The sequence below is a fragment of the Nematolebias whitei genome, chromosome 13 (assembly GCF_014905685.2).
Source record: "Nematolebias whitei isolate Nwh7 chromosome 13, NemWhi1, whole genome shotgun sequence".
Lineage (NCBI taxonomy): Eukaryota > Metazoa > Chordata > Actinopteri > Cyprinodontiformes > Rivulidae > Nematolebias > Nematolebias whitei.
In genome coordinates this window covers 11,511,514-11,532,356 of record NC_056510.1, presented here as the reverse complement: position 1 = coordinate 11,532,356, position 20,843 = coordinate 11,511,514, and the positions used below count along the sequence as shown (strand labels likewise).

The 20,843-nt window shown below is 37.9% G+C and overlaps 1 protein-coding gene across 1 annotated transcript in view; it reads left to right on the top strand.

Annotated features, from left to right (window-relative positions):
- Positions 1-5,314: 5,314 nt before the first annotated feature.
- pth2ra (parathyroid hormone 2 receptor a) overlaps positions 5,315-20,843 on the top strand; it is a 48,088-nt gene continuing 32,559 nt past the window's right edge. The window contains exons 1-5 of the mRNA XM_037686332.1: positions 5,315-5,420; positions 6,947-7,057; positions 11,356-11,480; positions 13,862-13,959; positions 19,869-20,052. Of these exons, the coding sequence (XP_037542260.1) occupies positions 5,315-5,420; positions 6,947-7,057; positions 11,356-11,480; positions 13,862-13,959; positions 19,869-20,052 (624 nt within the window). The remainder of the gene's footprint in view (positions 5,421-6,946; positions 7,058-11,355; positions 11,481-13,861; positions 13,960-19,868; positions 20,053-20,843) is intronic.

Sequence of the window (20,843 nt, the reverse complement as noted above, 5' to 3'; positions counted from 1 at the left end):
ATGAAGCACAAGTATATATATTTGTTTATTTCATCCCCAGACACAGTTAAAATACTTTTATGTTACTTGTTTTTCTAACAATTGCTGCTGTACCCAACTATAAGGACCAATGAGAACAGAGACCAAGACTCAGAATGAATGGAGGTGTACGTCTGGATGATGACAGGTGTTTCAGGCAAGTGGTAGGAAGGCAAAGAGGCAGCTGATGAGGCACAGAGGAGCTCGAGATACACAGGGGATAACTCAGAAAACGGGAAAATCAAGGGAAACTCACTGGAGACACACAAAAAAATCCCACAATTCATTAATACTTGATTTTTAGACACGAGGACAAACCCTAGAACAAGACTCCCATTGGCAGATAATGCTCCAGCGTTGGCTGAATGTCTTCTGCAGCCTTTTATGCTCCTCATGCTCATCAAGTCGAAGACCCGCAGGTGTGGCTGATTAGAGTCTGGCTGTGTGTGCAGGAGCTGGCAGAGCAGAACTCACACAGTTTGAATAAAGTAATAGAATTCTTACATCTGTACATTTCTATGCTGACGATACAGTTGTTTATTGCCGAGCTAAAACAGTTGCTAAGGTTTTCCAGCTTTTGTAATCCGCTTTCGACATCATACAGTCAGATTTGTTCCGTCTCAAACTTGTCCTAAATGCAGACAAAACCAAAGGGATTTTTTTTTAAATCAGGAAGTCAGTCCCAGCAGTTCTTCCTCTGATTTTATCTTCGAATGGTGTCCCTATTGAGTTAGTCGATTCCTACAAATATTTGGGTATCTAGGTCTCCTCGCATCTCTCTTTTAAGTTCCACGTGGAAAACCTAGTAATGAAACTGAAAGTTAAACTGGGTTTCTTTTTCACAAACAGATCCTGTTTAACTCTGAATGCTGGGAAACCCCTTGTAACTGTGACTTTCCTTCCCTCCATTGACTATGGTGACATAAAAAAAAAAAAACCTGTGAAAATCGCTGTGGTGCCACTTGGTTGTTGATATGTGCTACTGACTATCCATGATGCTGATCTCATGCTGCTGATTATTTCATGTTGTGTTCATTAGTCTGCTCATACAAACTCATGTTCGTGCTGTTGTTGTTTTGTTGCATTGTTTTTGTACCATTAGTGCTTAGTGCATTCTTAGTTTTGTGAATGTAGTATATTCTTAGTTCATGACTCGAATCTTACTACTGTTTTTCTTTACAATTTGTGTTTTTGTTGGATATAAATGGGACCCTGTGTACATAGTTTCGTCCCACCTCATGTATCACATGTGGTGTGTATAATAAATCTCTCTGACTCTGATTATTTACACGAATGCTCCTACAAGCACTCTGCAGATGTTGGACACTGTTTATCATGGTGCGCTAAGATTCATAACTGGCTGTAACTACTGTAACCATCATTGCACCCTGTCTCCACTGGTTAACTGGACATCATTAACGTCATGCAGACTCTCTCACTGTACATTTTCATCTTTAAATCACTTCTTGGTCTGTTGCCTTCATACATCTCCTCCTACATGTCTCTGTGTGAGTGCAGCTACAGCGTGCGCTCTCAGGACATTATTACCTGCAGTGTTCCCTCAGTGCGGACTGAACTTGCCAAAAGGGCCTTCTCCTTCTCTGCCCCTGTTTCCTGGAATATCTTGCAAAAAGATCTGAAGCTCTCGACCTTGACCTCTCTAAGTGGCTTTAAACATCTGTTAACCTCCTAAGACCCAAACTCTTGCATATGTGGACCCCAGGTCCTAGGAGGTTAAGTTCCTGGTAAGAACCAATGCAGACATGTTCCTGTTTTTAGTTTTCTACATCACCTTACAGTCTAGCAGTTTTTTTTTTTGCTACTTTTCCTTTTAATTACCATTTTTATTTTCACTTGTTAATTTTTTTTTATTTGTACGCATCCTTTATGTCTATTGTTGTCTTTGTTGTCCACTGTTGTCATCATTCTTTGTTAAAATCAGGTCTCTCTTGTAAATGAGTCCCCGAGGCTCAATGGGATTAACCTGTATAAATAAAGGTTGAATGAAAAATAGAAACAAAATAAAAAAAAAATAATAATTTATTAAAGGCAAATGTAACTTTACTAGGAAAAAATGATGACACAATGAACCACATGTTTAAACATCCTTCATTCATGGGCAGATAAATTAAGAGTCTGTAGTTCTTCATTTGTTTTCTACAATATTACAGAAACATGCAAATCTAAAAATAAAGTTTAAAATGTAAAGAGCTGTATACCAGCATTTTAAAAAACAGAGCAATTGATGTAATTAAACTTAGAAAATCAATTAAATCGTATATGCCTAAAAGCCTCTCAGGCTAATTAATAATAGTTTTAAGAATGTCAGTGTCTGCAGGGATTTCATTGAACTGAAATGTCGCTATATTTCCTGGATAGATGGCAATGAAATTTCGGTGTGACGGTGTGACATTTGTGGTCCCTGCGGAGTGAACGCTTAGCCCCTTCATGCATCCTGCTTTGTTCACTCGGCTGCAGATTGACATTTTGGTGTCATGAACAAAGTATTTTGTTCAATTCTATATAAAAGTCAGGACAGTCATTTAGCTTAGTTTTAGCAAATGGAGTTTCTGATTGAAACAAGGCTAAATTTGGTTCAAAGTTAGTAGATTAACATTAAAAAGCAGCATTACATGAGTCTGGAGTGAGAACAATAGAAAGTGATGCAATTTATTTGACCTTACACCACACAAATAAGTTTAACACAGTTTTTCAGCACTTGCACGTAGATAAATTGTAGAAAATGGTTAAGCTTGAAACGTTTAGATCAGATGAGGATATATTATCCTTTTTTTTTGTTACAGTTGGTTTAAAATTGAAAACAAGTTTTTAATATAAACCTCAAAATGTAAATCTGATGCTTTTCGGTTAATTTGTTCTCCCCAATTTTGAGAAACATTGATCGGATGTACGTATTAACTCAAAAAACGTTCAATTTTACTGTGTTCATTGTTGAATACCCCTGGAACTAATTGATCTTTTAATCTGCTGGAGGGATTAGAGTAATCCAGTTATGTTCTCTTTAGGGTGTAAACCCATGATTGGCCTCCTGGTAATTCACAATACCACCAAAAACAGGTTAGGTAGGCTTAAAAACAGTTAATGCTTCTGAAGCTATATCCATGGAGGATGAACTTCACAGTGAACACCTGATGATCAAGAACTGGCTCCTGGGGTTTGGCTGAGGCCCAGACTAACAAAAGCTACTGAGCCACACTGACCCATCACTCGTAGGGAGGGAAGTCAAGGTTGGGAGCATTGTGAGCTGGGTGACAGGAAGGACAAGGGACTGCACACTGATTTATTGCACCAAAAACATTTTTGGACATGGACTGTGACCTGAAACAAGGTTCCTCGGTGAGGTTTGTGGGTCCAGCCTGAGAGATAAGGTGAAGAGCTGCTTAATCTGAGGGGAACTGGAAGCACAGCAGCTCCTTCACTGCATCAAAATGAGTCAGATGTGGTTTGAGCATCTGATTAGAATGCCTGGCTGTATCCCTTTGAATGATTTTTGCACACATCCCACAGGGAGGACTCCAGAATTGACCTAGAAGTAACTGTAGCTGTTATATCCCCCTTCGGGACTGGGGAACACTTTGGGAACTGCCAGAAGGCGCAGAAAAGTTTAGCCGAGGAGAACAATGTCTGTCGTTTCCCTTCTGAACCCAACCTCAGATTATTTTTCTTCTTCAGGCTGCTTTGTTTATGGGTCACTAATAGATCACCTGCCTCATTATTACATCATTTCATCCTTCTTGCCACAACAAAGACCTTCTGATAATTATCCAATAACGTTCTCTGTGGTCCTATGTTTTCCTCCTTCCTAGCAGCTTTGTATTCAACATCCTCTGTCCAATATGTCCACTCTTTCTCTTCTGCAAATGTCCAAACCATCTCACCCTCTGCCCCTGAAATTATGTCTCCAAACCACTCAGCCTGAGCTGTCCAGCTGATATACTCAGGATGCAATCCAACCCGACCTCATAAAAGTGATCCAAAATGAATAAATGAATGGATGGATGGATTTTTGATGAAACACCTGCACAATAATGCTACACCAGAATTATATGATTATAATGTGTTATAATCCATTAAAAATCTTGAAGTTTCTTCCAAACTGGTCTCATCCAGGGGTTTGTTAGGAATCATGCAGTACATTTTCAAAATGTACTATAGTCTAATATAGACTTCAAAGGGCACCGCTGTTCTGAAATATATTGTTTGCTCTGAAATCACATCGCTTTATCACATTCATACACCGATGGGACACACATCAGAGATAATGAGGGGTTCAGTGTCTTTCCCAGGGACACTTGAACATGTGACTGCTGGTGGAATCAAACCCCCAACTCTCCCATTGGAGGACGACTGCTCTAACCACTCAGCCACATCTGCCCAATTATGAAAAATATAACTACAAGTACATTAAACAGAACTTCTAAACAATGTGGAAGCTTAATTGTAAGAAAACCAGATGTAGGCTTGTGTTTACCATATTTAGCACATTTAGCAATTTTGCAATTAGCCAACCTAAATCAACAATTTGTGCAACCACACAGGCTAAGTGGAACATACGTCATACTTTATGGGACATGTTTCCTAGTATAAGAAAATGTTGGTCAAAGGGTTGTAGTAATGATTTAATTTAAGCTGTAGAAACATTTCTTTACATGTCTAAAAAGCTACTGATGTTAGCCTTTAGCACAAAGAACCATACAGTTTCAAAGCAGGACTCATGTTTAAATCTGAAAACAATGAGGGAAGCCCAACATTTACACTAAGTTTAGGCTTTATCCTGCCTGCAAAATGCCCACCTAAATAATTCATCAGACATGTTCTGTATTGCAATGAGGATAAATCCACAAGCACTTGTGAGGAACTGTTGCATTCATTGCTCACTGTGGAATATTGCTGCAGACACTGCAGATCAGGATGTTTGAAAATGTAGCTTTGCTTCAAACTGAACAGCGAAAAAAACTTTCAAACAAGAAAAAAAAAATGAAAACATAGTTATCAGTATTATAGTGAAACATGCAATACTTGGAGTTAAATCACACAAAAAGTGTGAACCACTATCAGTGTTTTAATAAAGACTGTACAATGATATGTTTTTTATTCTGACTTTATCTCTGGATTCATGCTTCTTCCAATTTCCTCTGGTTTAGTATCTACCCAGAGCAGATGGAAGATGTTTAGTCTTCCCATGCTTTTAAAATTTTAAGCAATGTGTAATTATTTCACAGGTACTGTACACACACAGCGTCTCCGATCTGATCTTATCTGTTGTGCTCGGCAGATGGGGTTTGGTGGTCCCCTGTCTGCACAGGAGCAGATGTTCATCCTGTATGAGGTCAAAATGCAGTGCTTTCAGAACCTGTCCAACATGGAACTGGCAATCGCAGGTACTCATTGTTTTGCAGTTTTCAAAAAATGTAAAATAATCATTACAACAAAAAAAAAAATGAAGCAAATTCTACAGAAAAACCACATGAATTTACCAAATTTTGCACTTGATGAAATGTGGAAAATACACATGAATATGATGAAAATGTTTCAAACATTATCTGTGTGCAAAATTACACATTTTACACATTTTTCAGGGGCTGAAAACTGCAAATAATACACAAATCCTTATTTAATTTGAACAAAATTTAATGTTTTATGCCACACTGTTTCTGCAAAACTATGCTTAGAGTTACAGGAAAGGAACGTTTTGATAATGTGTATGTAAAGACAATGTGTTGTCAATGACAATATTTTTCTACCACTGCCTGAGAAATTACCAAGATGCTCAGTATAATTGTTATACCTCTCAAAGACAGATCCAGGCAATAAAAAAAAGATTTTTTCCAAGCAAATTTTCTCCAGCTGTCATTTCTTGAGCCCATTGTTGTAAAAATGATATAAATAAATTGTGACAGTGTTAAATTAACATGTCCACACAGATAAAAATGTGATTTTCTACATGTGAAATTTATGTTTTTTCCATTTGGTGACTGAATATGGAAATTTACAAAAACTGTAACCAAACAACAGAAAACCTAACCATGCAAACCCAAAAGTTATTACTTGGTAAAGCTGCAGCCGTTCCAGCTTCTCCTGGTGTATTCTTGGCACATTTGACCACTGGGATTCTTGGTAATTTCTCAAGACAAACCAACTCCATCTCCTTCCAGATGGTTGGATTCCATTTAAGTCAAATTCTCAATTAGTCTGATGTCTTGGATTTGATTAGCTCATCCCAACACATTTAAATTAGTTACGTGTTGAGTGGAGTATTCGAGCCCAGTTTGCGTCAGGGAGAACATCTGGTATAAAACAGTCGACTCCTGCAGAGGGAGCAGCTGAAAGAACAACACTGAACCAGTTGGGGTCTTAAGCACCATTCTTAATTCCCCTGTAGACTCTAACATTATCAGTGTTTTGCACCTTCCAGTCACCCCTTCAGTTCTGAGCAATTACCCAAGCCCTGCTAATGACAGACTCCCCCCAAGCCTAATGCTGTTTCCATCAAGAGTCACCGTGGGGACGACGTTGTTGGAATAATGAGTTTGTACCACCTGTGGATTTCTCTGTTATGGTCTAATAGTTCAATTTTAGCTTCATCTGACCATTGTTTCATTTGTTTAGTTATTTCCTTTTTTATAATTTAATCTTGAGTCTGATCAGAGCTTCTGTGACACTTTTTATCTTATTAAACGTACTGTATCTTGCAAACACACAAAAATAAACAGTTTCAGTAAATGCTGGAGTTAGTGAGATGAACTTTTTAACAGCCTGTTTAAAATGGTTCCTTTGAGGGAACAATGTACCGTTTTTGCCTGGGGCTTTTATAGATTTTTCAGATTTTCATCAAAGTGGGGGAAAAAAAAGAAGCTTTGTTGTATTTCTGTTAAAAACTGACTTGTTCTTCTTCTCTTTGCTGCAGATGAAGTGTGCCCTCCTGACTGGGACGGTCTTATTTGTTGGCCCCAAGGCTCCCCTGGACAGGTCACAAATGTCCCTTGTCCATCTTACATCTATGACTTCAATCACAAAGGTTCACAGCTTTAATTTGTTTTAAGCACCACTAACAACTCAATATGTAATTATTTCAATGAATTTAAGCTGCTCAGTTAACACATGCTCCAAACAGTCTATAGTAGGAAAATATTCAAAAAAATACAGAAGCAGTGTGAAATAAGCTAATCATACTGCTTCAATAATTTCATTAGAATAACCTACAGGGTCAGTAACTTAAAGGTATCATCTTCTATCATAACTTCTTTGCAATGTTACTTGATTTCATTAATGTTTTTAAAATGTTGTGTATGTATGACAGCATATTTGACTTTAAAACATCAGTAGTTTTAAAACCTTTTGGCTTTTGACTTTATTATTGGATTATTATTGGGTGTAACTGGGACCTTGTGTACACAGTATCATTCACCACATGCACCACCATGTGTACATGTATGATGCAAATGACAATAAAGAAACCTTGACCTTGATCATGACCTCTCAAAACAAAAGTCACAATGACTTGTGATCTAAACTGTTGTCAATAAATTATACAAATATAGATAATAAGCCATTTTGTAAAAAGCTTTCAAGGTTCAAGATTCAAGGTGACCTTATTGTAATTTGCATCACATGTGGTACATGAGGTGGAACAAAATTGTGTATTCAAGGTCCCAGTTACACCCAAAAATAGTAAAAATATAAAGTATAAAAAAGAAACAGTATACAAGGATCTAAGATATATCCGTCCATCCATTATCTTTACCAGCTTCTTCCATTTTTGGGTCACGGGGGTCGCCGGTGCCCATGTTCAGCAATTACTATGCGAGGGGCGGGGTACACCCTGGACAGGTCGCAAGTCCATCACAGGGACACATAGAGACAAACGAGACAAACAACCACTCACTCTCTTACTCACACTTGGGGACAATTTAGAGTTACCAATCAGCCTAACATGCATGTTTTTGGTCTGTGGGAGGAAACCGGAGAACCCGGAGAAAACCCACGCATGCACGGAGAGAACATGCAAACTCCACCCAGAAAGGCCTCCGGACTGGGATTTGAACTGGGGACCTGCTCGCTGAGAGGCAGCAGCTCTACCAGTTGCGCCACCGTGCTGCACTAATATAAGATATATGCTAAACAGTAATAATGTAATATAATATGGTGTATTAAACAGCAGCCAGAACATGAGTCAGTTGTGAGCAGATGGGTATGAATATAGCAGATTATGGGTAAGAAATCAGCAGCATGGATAATCAGCAGCACAAAGTGTCCAATCTCCAATTAAAGTGGCATTACAGGGGCCGAGATGGGGTAGAGACAGGTCAGCTGACTCGGGACCCCAAGGTCCCGGGTTCGATCCCCAGCCATTGTACATCTTGTGGTGTCTCTGAGCAGGACACCCTATTCCCAGTTGCTCCCGGGGCACTTTCCATAGCTGCCCACTGCTCCACCTGGTGGTGGATGGGTTAAAAGCAGAGATCCTATTTTAATGTATGGGAACATACATTGATGACAATACATAACACATTATTATTAATATTATTATTATTATTATTATTACTACAATGATATTTCTGGTTAAGGATGAATGAGTCTAACAGCTTCAGGGTAGAATCTGTTCCTCAGGCTCTACACTTGGTGCTCCACAACCTTGTGCCTGAGGGGAGTGGGGCAAAAAGTGTGTGTGCTGGGTGAGTGGGGTCCTTCATGATGCAGGTGGCCCTCTTCCAGCTTCTGGAGGTGTAGATGTCTGTGATGGTGGGGAGGCTGACTCCACCAGTCTTCCGTGCAGCCTTCACCACTCTCTGCGGAGCTTTTCTCTCGCCAGCTGTGAAGCTTCCATGCCATTTGTTACCCATTATATTGTTTGTCTTCTGTTTATGCCTTTTTTGTTGCAACAGTTAAGGTGAAGTACACCAGTGGCAAGCATGTTAAAGTTAATCTGATTCTTGTAGATCCTCTCAAACCTCACCACTTAGAGTTTCATGGCCCACAGTGACTCTAACAGTGGGTGCCACTGCTCTAAAATATATTTAAAACACTTTGATACAAAGAGTAGTTCTTGGTTCTCTGAACAAGCCTTTTTTTCCACATAAAAGAAAGACATTCTTCTTAAGACTCCGCAGAATGTCTAAAAAGAAGCAGCTTGGTTTGTGTTTAAACACCGAACTCTGACGTCACCATACCAGTAAGTTAACGGTAGGAGCAGCATGTTGCGCGCTTCCCCTCCAGCCGTCACACATAAGCATGATATCACGTCTTTTGATATGCATCAGCTTTGACCTTTTGCTCCACCTTCGGATTTCCTCACGTTGTGTCGGTGCACAACGAAGGCGCCCCAGGCCCAAACTCAAACTGTGTGACAAGGACTAATGGCTGCATGGCGTTACTCTGCACTGTCAGCTCAACTTTAAACAAAAAGACCCCTTTTCCTAGCAACTTTTCAAAAATAAGATATCTATTGACTGCACTGTCACAAACTGTCACATTTAGCTTGCTTATTGAGCTTATTGGGTTTTTCCAGCATCTCTGTGTGTAGAACAATCCAACCTTGGGTGAACTACTAATGGGAATATCGGCAAACATCTTGAATGTATTCTTGTAAAATATTCTTCCTCACTGTCTGCTATTGATTTCCATTCTTTCTGTAAAAACAATGATCCTATAACAGATTTCAGACTGATGGGGGGGCATCTAAATCTTCTCTACTGCTGTTGTTTCTTCCTTCTCGAGATTGGGTTTACGCCACAGCACGATCTCTGTTTGTAAAATACTTTATTTCATGAGCCACTGAACAGAATTTAATGAATCTTTCAGGAAATACTGATTGGACGTACCTCTACATCTGACTAACTTTTGCAGCCAACCCAATTTAAGATGGCCGCCACAGCCGACCGAACATAGAAATGTCAATTAGATGTTTTTTTTTTAAAGATATTGTGCTGAAATTTGGAGTATTTATAGCTGAATGTCATTTACAAAAAAAAAAAAAAAACAACCTCCAAGTGCTACTAGTTTCATAGGACCTTTGCTTTTAACTTTAGAATTAACTGTCAAAGTCAATCTTGTTTATTTGTTAGCAAAATATCTCACGAAGCACTGGGTAGATTTTAATAAAACTTTCAGAGGCAATGATTGGGTGCACATCCCCACGTCATAAACTTTTGGAGTCAGTCTGATTAAAAATGGACACCACAGCTACTGTAATTAGCATTGGCCAACACACAAAGTGTTTACAACTCAGTCATCTCATTAGAGATTAAGCTCAAGTTTGATGTGGTAGTAGCTGAGTGTTACTCACAACACATAACCTGTGGCTGAGTGGTTAGAGCAGTCGTTCGCCAATGCAAGAGTTGGGGGTTCAATTCCATCAGCAGTCACATGCTGACAAGACACTGAACCCCTCATTACCTCTGATGTGTGTCCCCTCAGTGTATGAATGTGATAAAGCTCTGGTTAATCTTTGTAGAGATCTAGTAGAGTGTTGTATCAATGGGTAAATGAGGACAGATTGTAATGTAAAGTACTTTGAGTGTCTTGATAAGATAGAAAGGTGCTATATAAGCAGGGCCGGCCCAAGGCATAAGCAAACTAAGTGGTTGCTTAGGGTCCGGGGGCCACTAGGGGGCCCCCTAAGTGGAACTGAATTTTTTTAGTAATGATTTCTATGATTATATTACACACAATTTTATTATAAAGTTGTGATTTTTTTTTTTTTTACAATAATATTTTTTAATAATACTTTTTTTTATAATAATATAGCATGCGTCAAACTCAAGGCCCGTGGGCCAAATCCGGCCCGCCATAACCATTTCTGTGGTTCTCTACAAAGAAAGCCACAGAAACAGAACTTCACGATAACAGTTTTGTGCTTCAACATTACTTTATCAGTCAAATCAAATCAGTTTTATGCCAAATTACTCAAAGCAGTCATCAAATGCAGAGAAAGTTACATTTTACCAGTTTGTTAATATGTAGTTTTATCAATAAATTCAGTCATGTCCGGCCTTTTGAGGACATTCATTAGCTTGATGTGGCCCTAAATGAAAATGAGTTTGACACCCTATGATATATACACATGTGAACAGGGCTGTCAGAGTTGCAATGGATTTATATTAGGTGGGTGAATGATCTGATCATCTGACTGTTGATTGTAGAAATAGAGAGCCACAAACCAAATTTCACTTAGGGCCCCATGGAGACTTGGGCTGGCCCTGCGTATAATTATAGTCCATTTATCATTTACCTCGAGCCTGACATCATGAGATGAGAGATTGTGCACAAATTCAAGGTTTGAAGGCTCCAACGTGATTCAAGCGTTTGATTTTTCAGGACATGCTTACAGGAAGTGTGATGTCAACGGTTCCTGGGTATTTGTGGAGAACTGGAACAAGACGTGGGCCAACTACTCAGAGTGTCTCCGCTTCCTTCAGCCTTTTACCGACGAGGAAGCAAGAGTGAGTAAAGCTGGGAAACATCCATGCAAAAGCAGGTTTCACTGACATCATCTCCTGTTTTTTTTTTTGTTTTTTGTCTTGTTTTTTGCGTGCGAAGCTTCTGACCTTTCACCATAGATAGTATCTATCTGCTCTGTTTTGTCTTTTTGTGTTTTATAGACACACACAGATAACGAACGGTGCTCTTTTTCTCTACAGTACAACAAACTGGGCGATAAAGAGATAAATATACAGAAGAGGGCCTTTAATCAGACAGCAGCACCATCACAAACATTAGAAACTAAAAGCTGCATTCTAATCAACATCTAACGAAAGGAATGAAATAAATAATCAGCTACTGTCTCCGTTTTTAGACAAGTAAACAGGCGTCATGGCTCAGTTTGGTCATTAAACCTTGATGATTTGTGATGAGCTATGATGAGTCTATCAGGGAAATCTGAAGCACTGGTGCGTGAACTGGTGTTTTGGTCACTTAGATGCTGCATGACAAGCAGTAAACAAAACAGTTTCATTATTATGCACTTAATAAAACGGATATTCTCGTTGTCTTGGCAAACAACGTCCCATTTGTACACAAGCATACGATACGCATGCATTTTATTTTTTCTTGTGTATTTGGAATTGTGCTTTTTGGAGAAATGACAATGTTCCAGGACGTTTCTACTTTTTTTTTTTTTTAACGTTTCCTCTTTCGTTTTTTTCTTTAGGATTATTGAGCATGCATCTGGATGTTTCCTCTTTAGTTTTTCGTCCGCATGTAGCGTTCAAGCAGCTTCTGCATATTTGTTCTGGCTGATTGAGAGGTCAGCAAACAACCTGTTCATGCTTTGACTTGACTTTTTCTTTTATAAAAGGTGAATTTGACTTTATTCTCCAACTTGCTTTCAGTAATTACCCATTTAGGAATCAAGATGATTTCTTAGTAAATCAAAAATGTTAATAAAACTGATCAGAATTCTTTTTTATTTCATTTTGAGAAAACAACTTTGTTATCAATTCCAGCTTCTTGGATAAATCCATGCAGGCTTTGCTCAGTTGTACTCAGAATTCATTTACTTCTCCTTTGCTGTTTTTTTTTAAAACCTTTTATTTATTTTGGCAGATATGAAAGGAAGCATTTGTTTCACGTAGGATTTGTTGTTCACCTGAGAACAAACACTTTGCGTTATTTCACTCCGGTTGTGTTTGCAGTTTGCCTCAACGTCGTGTTTCTCCACTTTGGTTTTGTGTTGTGTTCAAAGACCTCTCTGCTTTTGGCTGCATTCATGCTACTCGAGTAACTGTCCTTGGAAGCAGCTCCAGAGTTGACGTAGGACACGGTGACACTTAATCCATTTCAGTCTGCAAACTGAAGGATTCAAGGGCATTTAACCAATGCAGATGGAGCTGTGTGCAATCCTCCAAAAAGCTGTTGTGTATAAGTATATACATATTTAGTAGTTTCACTCCACTGAAAAGCAAATCTTTATTCATGCTGTGTTTTTCTTCATAGAAGAGTTAAACACAACCAAAGGTAGCATCAAAGTCAGATTGGTCTAATATTTAACAACGTAAGGCTTGCATTACAAATTACACCTAGTTTATTTTGAGTCATAATCCCTGCACCAGCATCATTTGGCAACCGATCAGCACTTCACGCTGCAGCGTCCAACTGTTCTTCTCAACACCGTTTTATTTTGAAACTTGGCCACTCCTGGAAAAAAAAAAGTGTTTTATTGTTAATTTGCTTGAACATTCAGTTTCCTGTTGCAGCTCCTCTTATATGCTTATAGACAGCTCTTCTTGGCTTGTTAGTTTGTGCTGGTGATTCACATGAAAAGTTAAAAAATAGATGAGAAAATATTGTTTTGATATTTTTTTTTTTTTAATAAAATCTTCTCATCATAAAGATAATGGCAAATAAAGTAATGTCTGGCAATCCCTTACTCAAGAAATTGTCTATTCTTTAAAAAAAAAAGACAAAAACATTAAACTTGATCCCTGTTAGTACAACTCACTTCAGCTAGACATAATTGTTTTAGTGGTGTTAATTCCTGCTTCGCACCACAGTGCCCATATTACGAGGCTACTACCACCATGCTTTGCTGAAAGGGAACAACTCTGACAGATGTTTTTCACAACTCTTGCAAACAATATCAGCTTTTGAACTATTAAATGTTTGTCTTTTCTCTTTTTAGTGCAGTTTTGCAAAGTTCAGGAGCACTTAATATTCCATTAGGCAGCTCGTGAGTAAATGTCTGATTCGTGTTGTGCAGCTGAAATAGTTGCCCTTTCATCACTTTTCCATCTTTGCAGAGGAGTTAGTGCAAATTGTTCATTGTAGATGCAGGGCTGTTTATTCCAGTGTAGTTTCTGAAATAGTTTCTCCTGTATGTCCACAGCAAGACTTCTTTGAGCGGTTGTACGTCATGTACACCACTGGCTACGCCGTGTCCTTCAGCTCTCTGCTTGTGGCCATCATGATCATCGGATACTTCAGGTACGAGACAAGCTTCTGCATAACTAGGGCAAAACAACTGTTACAATTTCGGTATCATAAAAGCAAGGCTGCTGCACAGGTTTTTAAACTACCAACATCTGCATGACATCCATAATTGTGCATTCTCGTTTGCACACCCCAAAATAAGACAGTTTAAATGTAACAATGTCACATGCTGTTCTGTAAAGTGTCAGTAGCAGAGCTTTAAAAAAAAACAGCAACGTCTAACAGCGGATGTCAAACCAGGTGTTTTTAAAAGTTTCCAACAAAACTTTGTCAAAAAGTTTGGTTTGTGTGCGTGTTTGCTCTCAGAGCTCGTACGTGTCTTAACCAAGCACTGGAAATAAAAGCAAGAGAAACTAGAACGGTGTGACCTTTGAAACATTTTGAGATTCCAAGCAGGCAGTTTGCTTTTTCTGTTCATGCGTCACTCACTCTTAGCACTAAATGTTATTGTAGCGCGTGCTTTTGTTCCTGTGCTTTTAAAACAGCTGAGAAGGCCGTAACTCTTTTGCACAAAGGGCATTTATTTCAGCTAAATCCAGAAAATGCAGAATCGTACTGATGAGGACAAAATGCTTTTGGTCACATAATTACACATGCCCCATTTGATTGTCTTATTTGTTTTGGGTGATTTGTATAATTTAAACTGGGCCCAGTGACAATAAGAGAATCCAGTTAAAATGTATATTTTTTAAGAATGTTTCTTCTTTTGCATTTCATAAAAAAAAAAATAAAAAAAAAATCCAAATCCAGAGAAAATTTCTCTTATTTTGGTGAAGAATCTTATTTTGAGTAAAACTTCTGTAACTTACATCCCTTTTAATCCCATCATTTTGCAAAAAACAGCTCAAGGTTGATTCTAGTTTAATCTCTTCATGTCAGATATTTTAGTTTAAAACTTGCTGTTGAGTAGCTGGGGGTCATGTGTGTGTGAGGGGGGGTCAGTAAGGTCATCTGGATGGTTTCTTTGTTTCTGAGACGCTTCATCCTTCATCCAAAGGACTTTTTCAATCTGAGGAGAAACCAAGCAAACTGATTTCCACAAACAGGATTTTTAGTAGAGAAAACACAGTTTGCTGGTGCTAAGATGGCCTCCGGGGTCCGCCCTCTCCCCCGTCAACTCCTTTGATACAGTCATACCAATGTGGTTCAAAACACCAAAGTTCATGTTCAATTATCCAGGTCAAAATCACTCAGAGGAGTTAATGGGGGAGAGGGTTGGCCAAACTGTTTTTTTCCCATTATGGAGTGTGCTGTTTGTCGGACTCAGTTTGCTTGGTGTCTTGGTGTTTGGGTCAGTGGTTAGCACTGTGGCCTTACAGCAAGAAGGTCCTGGGTTCAATCTCCGGTTGGACCTGGGGTCTTTCTGTGTGGAGTTTGCATGTTCTTCCCATGCTTGCATGGGTTTTCTCCGGGTACTCCGGTTACCTCCCACAGACCAAAAAAAAACCAAACAAACAAAAAAAAACATGCATGTTAGGCTGCCTTCAGGCCCAGGCCTCCCTTGCAAAAGAGATTTGTGATATCAGTGGGATTTGCCTGGTTAAATAAAGGTTAATAAATAAGTCCTTTGGATGAAGGAAGAAACATCTCAGCAAAAAAAGAAATTGTCCAGATGACCTGACTGAACATTGCTGGATTTTTATCTGGATTATTGAGCATGAACTTTGGTATTCAGGGCAATGCTCCTAACAAAAGAAAAACTAAAGGTTGTCGGGATAATTTGTTTGTACATGTGTGATATTGAAGTACTGATGCAGCCACAAGTATTTGATTTGAGCTACTTTAATCACAAGCCTATCTGAGGTATTATCATGAGTTCACCCTCTTTTCTTTCAAGACTTAAAATAAAATCTGGTAATGCAAAAAAATAAAAATAAATAAAAGTCACACAGTTTACTGTGAATTTCACATCATTTTGTTATTAATGTTCCGGATGAGAGAGGCTGCAGAGTCTACAACCCCACTAATTAATCAGCACAATAAAGATGAAAGAGATCTCTGATTAAAGCCACAGACAAATAAGTACAGATCAACACATAGTATAAATACTGTATGAAAAAGCCCTCAAGCACAAATAAACCTAAAAAAAGAAAGAAAACAGTTTCACAAAAGCACATCAAACAAGACAAAGCTGAAAAGCTCTACAGCATTCAATGTCATCTCTTTCAGTTGCACTACTTTAAGTGGTCCCCTGCAAAATGAGTTTCTTTGTGAAAAGATGTTTAAAGAAAAGCCACTGCTGAAAATGAATCAAACCAAACAACAACACAAAAGCACACTTTTCTTCATAAAGCAGCTTTTAGAAAACTACAACCGCCTGAAAAAGGGACAATCTGGTCATGTTAGACTTGTGCTGATTTTCTCTGCTGTTAAAAAAAAAAAAAAATCCTGACGCCTCTTGTGACCTTAAGAACTCTGTAAAAAAATATTTTTTTTATTGATTCTTGTCAACCGTCAGTGAACAGAGAAAGATTCAGTGAACGGAAGAAGTTTACATTTTCTTGGCACGAAGCAAATTTACTCCATATGTTTTATCCATTGCACTCATTTTCTTATGGCATTAAATGCTGCACAATCCTTTGGAAAATTCAGAACTTGCATCAAATAATGTTATTTTAAAATAGTTTTCCAACAAGAACTTGATTTTAAAGAAATGCGTATCTTTGCATTCCATGCATATAAAAAAAAAATACGTTAAAATTCTGATGTACATGAGAGTTTTATTCCAAGGTAATTGTTAAAGATCGTATTGTATTTTCTGGTCTATAAGTCCTACCTTTTTGCATAATTTACATGCCCTGCGACTTACAGTATAAGCCAAAGCAACTCATTGATGGATTCCCCCCCCCCCCCCCCCCAAAAAAAAAGCAATAGTGGAATTTAATAACAACACTCAAAATTATACAAGAAATCAAAAAAATCACTGAAGTCAAACGCTGACTGACACAGCACGTTATTCTCCTAATAGAAACAAACACGAGTAATAAAACAGAACCATAAAACAACTTTTCTGCATCTTAAAATCCATATAAAATTTTGAAATTCTGTTTTTTTTAATATAAAAACCAAACATTTAAATCACAACTAATACGGCCACCAGGAAAGTTGGTATATTAGAGCCATTTTTCTTTTATTCTTCTTTATGATTCATCTCCAAAAGTGTTCATTTCTACATTTTAGTGAATTCTTATAATTCTTTTTAAGATGCATTTTCAGATGTGACTGGAGAAAATAAAATAAAAAAAATATAAATTGTATGTGTACACCTTTAGAGAAGAAAGCAAGCAACATGATCAGAGACAACAAAGCATATTATCTGCATGATCATCAGCTATAATTTCAAAGAAGCATCAAGGAGCTTTTTGACAAATAAAGGTCTTACATCTAATATTTTGACTTAATAAGCATCTTACAAATCTTTGATCTCCACTGACCTCACATAATTTGTTGCTATTTAATTCTGGTCTCTTGTTTTAGAAGATACTTATAATGTATTAGTGTTTAATTAAAAAAGTATCAGCGCATTTATTTTTTTTAAACCCAAATGAGTCAACAAAAGTCTTGTGGACCTTTAAAGAATCCAGTGAAGCCCAAGTTTCTCAATGTGACACTGTAACATTGTAAAGGCAACAGAGCTACTATAAATACACCAAAATCTCATAAATGTATTTATTTACATTTAAGCTAAACAGGAAGTCCCTTGTAATGAACTTTTCAGCATTTTCAAGGAAGTCCTGGTGAACATGGCACATTCTTACAAAATTAGAAGCTGAAAATTCAAATTAACATCAGCAAACATCTGTGAGAATCTGTTGTCTTGTGTCATTTCTTTAGTTCTTGTTTCCTGTCTTCCTCGGTGTTTTGTCCCTCATGTTGCCAGCTCCTGCTTCACCTGTTCCCAATCCCAATCACCCCAGGTGTTCATCATTGTGTCTCATTAGTGTCCCTTTAAGTTCAGGTCTTTGTTTTTCCTCCCTGTCCATGGATTGTGCTGAGCTCCTCACAGCTCTGTTTTCCTCAGTGTCTCCTTGTTCGACTAAGCCTTTTATTTTCTTAATAAATTACTTTAAAAAATTTATTCCTGAGCTCCCAGGGTCTGTCTGCACCTTGGGTTCAACTAAACCACCGAACATGATAACATCTTGAAAAGTAATACTTATTTTTCAAGTTATTCAGCTCACAAGGTTTACATTACACATGTATCTATGATGGCAGCCATCTTGAATTTTGGCCTGGCAACACCATTTTTGTAAAGAAACATTTATTATGCCTAGATGCAGCAACACACCAAAATGGAGGTCAATACCTTACTAAATGTTCAAAAGTTATTGTGCTCACAACATGCATCGAGGGCTGGAGGATATTTCCAATACTCCTCTTTGTCTCTGCAACGGAGGACAAATTTCAGATGATAATTCTGTTGTTTTTCTGACTTTAGATTTCACATTAAAGCTTAAAAAAGTTATGTGACTAAAAACCCGAAGTGAACATGCACATAAAATCATTGTAATGTCACTTGATTTTTGCTATGCGCTGCTGACTATTCATGCTGCTGATCTCATGCTGCTGATTTGCTTCATGCCGCTATATTCATTGTACTCATCTGCTCACAGAGACTCATGCTTGTGCTGCTGTTGCTCAGCGTATTGTTTTTCTACTAGTGCTTAGTTTAGCGTATTTCTTAGTTCTTATCTTAGATCTTATTACTGTCTTTTTTCTTTTACAACTTATACTTTTGTTGGATGTAACTGGGACCCTGTGTACACACTTTTGTTCCACCTCATGTACCACATATGATGCGAATGACAATAAAGAAACCTTGAAATAATCAGCAATGCAATTTGTGCATTTGAAAAACTATGTTAATTAGCCACAAAAGTAAACAAGACACCCCTTATTAATCCTGCCCTAAATGTGTAGTACAGTTATTTAAAAAAAATGAAACGATTATTTAGTTAGAACAAATACTCTTACAGTGTATTTTGCTGCACGGCAACTAGCTCTTCATTACCAATTAGCAATAAAATAATAACCGCACGTGTGAGTGAATCGTTGTAAAAACCGTCATCCTCAACCCTGACGATGACAAGTGTGCCGCTCATTGATGTGGCGGTTGCTGTGTCCTTTAAAACTAATTCCAAGCTGCAGCTGCTGCAGACCTGGCACTGGTTAGAATAAAAAGGCTGCCAGTCACTGATACTTCACTTCTGCAGTCACAGAGCAACAAAACAGACTTCATATCTCACACAAACAGGGCGATGTTGACTGTGCAGAGGTGCTATGCTGGCTTCAGTTATAAAAAATAAAATAAAATCTGCAAGCACATCAATGTATCAAAGTTCGAGCTGTATCCCTCTAACGAAGGGGCTACAAAGTCCCTGACGATTTCCTCACTGCTACTTTACCTTATACTGGAAGAGCCTAAAGTCTTGTTATAGTTCTTGTTAAGCTGGTGGTTTTCAGGACAGACTTTGCTGAATCCTGGGGGTTCTTTTCACTGACAACAATAAGCTGAGGAGTCATCATTTGTCTGAACTCTATTGATCCTTTTCCATCAATATCTCTGTTTTGTTAGAGCAGAGTTGGATCTTAATCTAGCTAAAGATGGATACAGCGTGTTATCCAGTCCTTGTAGCTGAAAGAGAGAAAGAAAAGAGCAAAAAGGCTATAAAATGTGATGAAATCACTCAGCTGGAACTGGCAATTAGATATTCAGTGTTCATACAGTATGCAAAAGTGGAATTTAACTAAAATAATGTTGCGAATTGAAAGTGCAACATTGCAAACTTGCATTTTTTTAACGATTTCAGCTCTTTGCAAAGATGCGGCTAGTTTGGATTAATTTTTCTTGATTCTGCTGTCACTGTTACACTGATATTTGGGTTTATTTACTTATGTTGCAGGCGTCTTCACTGCACCAGAAACTACATCCACATGCACCTGTTTGTTTCCTTCATGTTACGGGCAGTCAGCATCTTCGTAAAGGACAAAGTTGTTTATACAAGTGCGGGATTGCAGGACTTTGACTCGGCCCTGGTGGACAACTTAAAAACAGTTAGCATTGCATCACTTGACAAGTCTCAATACGTAAGTGCCAAATTGTTTTTTTTTTTTTCTTCCAAATGTCTTGTTAAGTAACTGACTGTTTTTAGAAATCTTCATGGTTTTGGTCATCACGTGTACAAAAAGAAGCGAAATACATTTGTACTGAGTGGTTTTTGGTCAATTTTAGGACAGTTTTCAACCAAATTTCAACAGTTTGAACTTGTTATTCAATAAAAACACTAAACACTCAAAGCTAATGATGCCATGTAGTAACAAACTTATGACTACTAAAGTTAAGGTCAGCTGGAAAAAAAAAAAAGCATGAAAATCAACCTGGATTTGTTTCACTTTTGTCTCACTTAATAAAATAATTTCATTAATGGTGACTGGTCTACAGAATGAGCACAGTTCTATTCTACTTTGCAAACTTTTCTCATTGGAATACATTCCTTTCCATAACTTTGTAGTACCAGTATATCTCAAATGGGTTTATAATTCGTACCTGGAGCCACTACTAGATGCCAGTCAGGAATACACCCATCAATTTTTACTGAATACATTTTTTCTACACTGAGAAATTAACAAGAAGAACTCGAGATGTCAGTTAGCCATGCTTTTGACAAAAAAGCAGTGGATATTCACAAACAGCAAATTCCAAACTAGGGGTAACAACTGAGGTAGTATTTATACCTTAAAATGACAAGGCTCTGGCATCCTGGAATATTTATTATAAAACTATTCCCATGCACACATATAAATTATTGTTGGCACAGCAATGCTTTGTTCACACTCTAGGGTCAGGCTGACACTAACTGTGAGTTGTTCTTTTATAA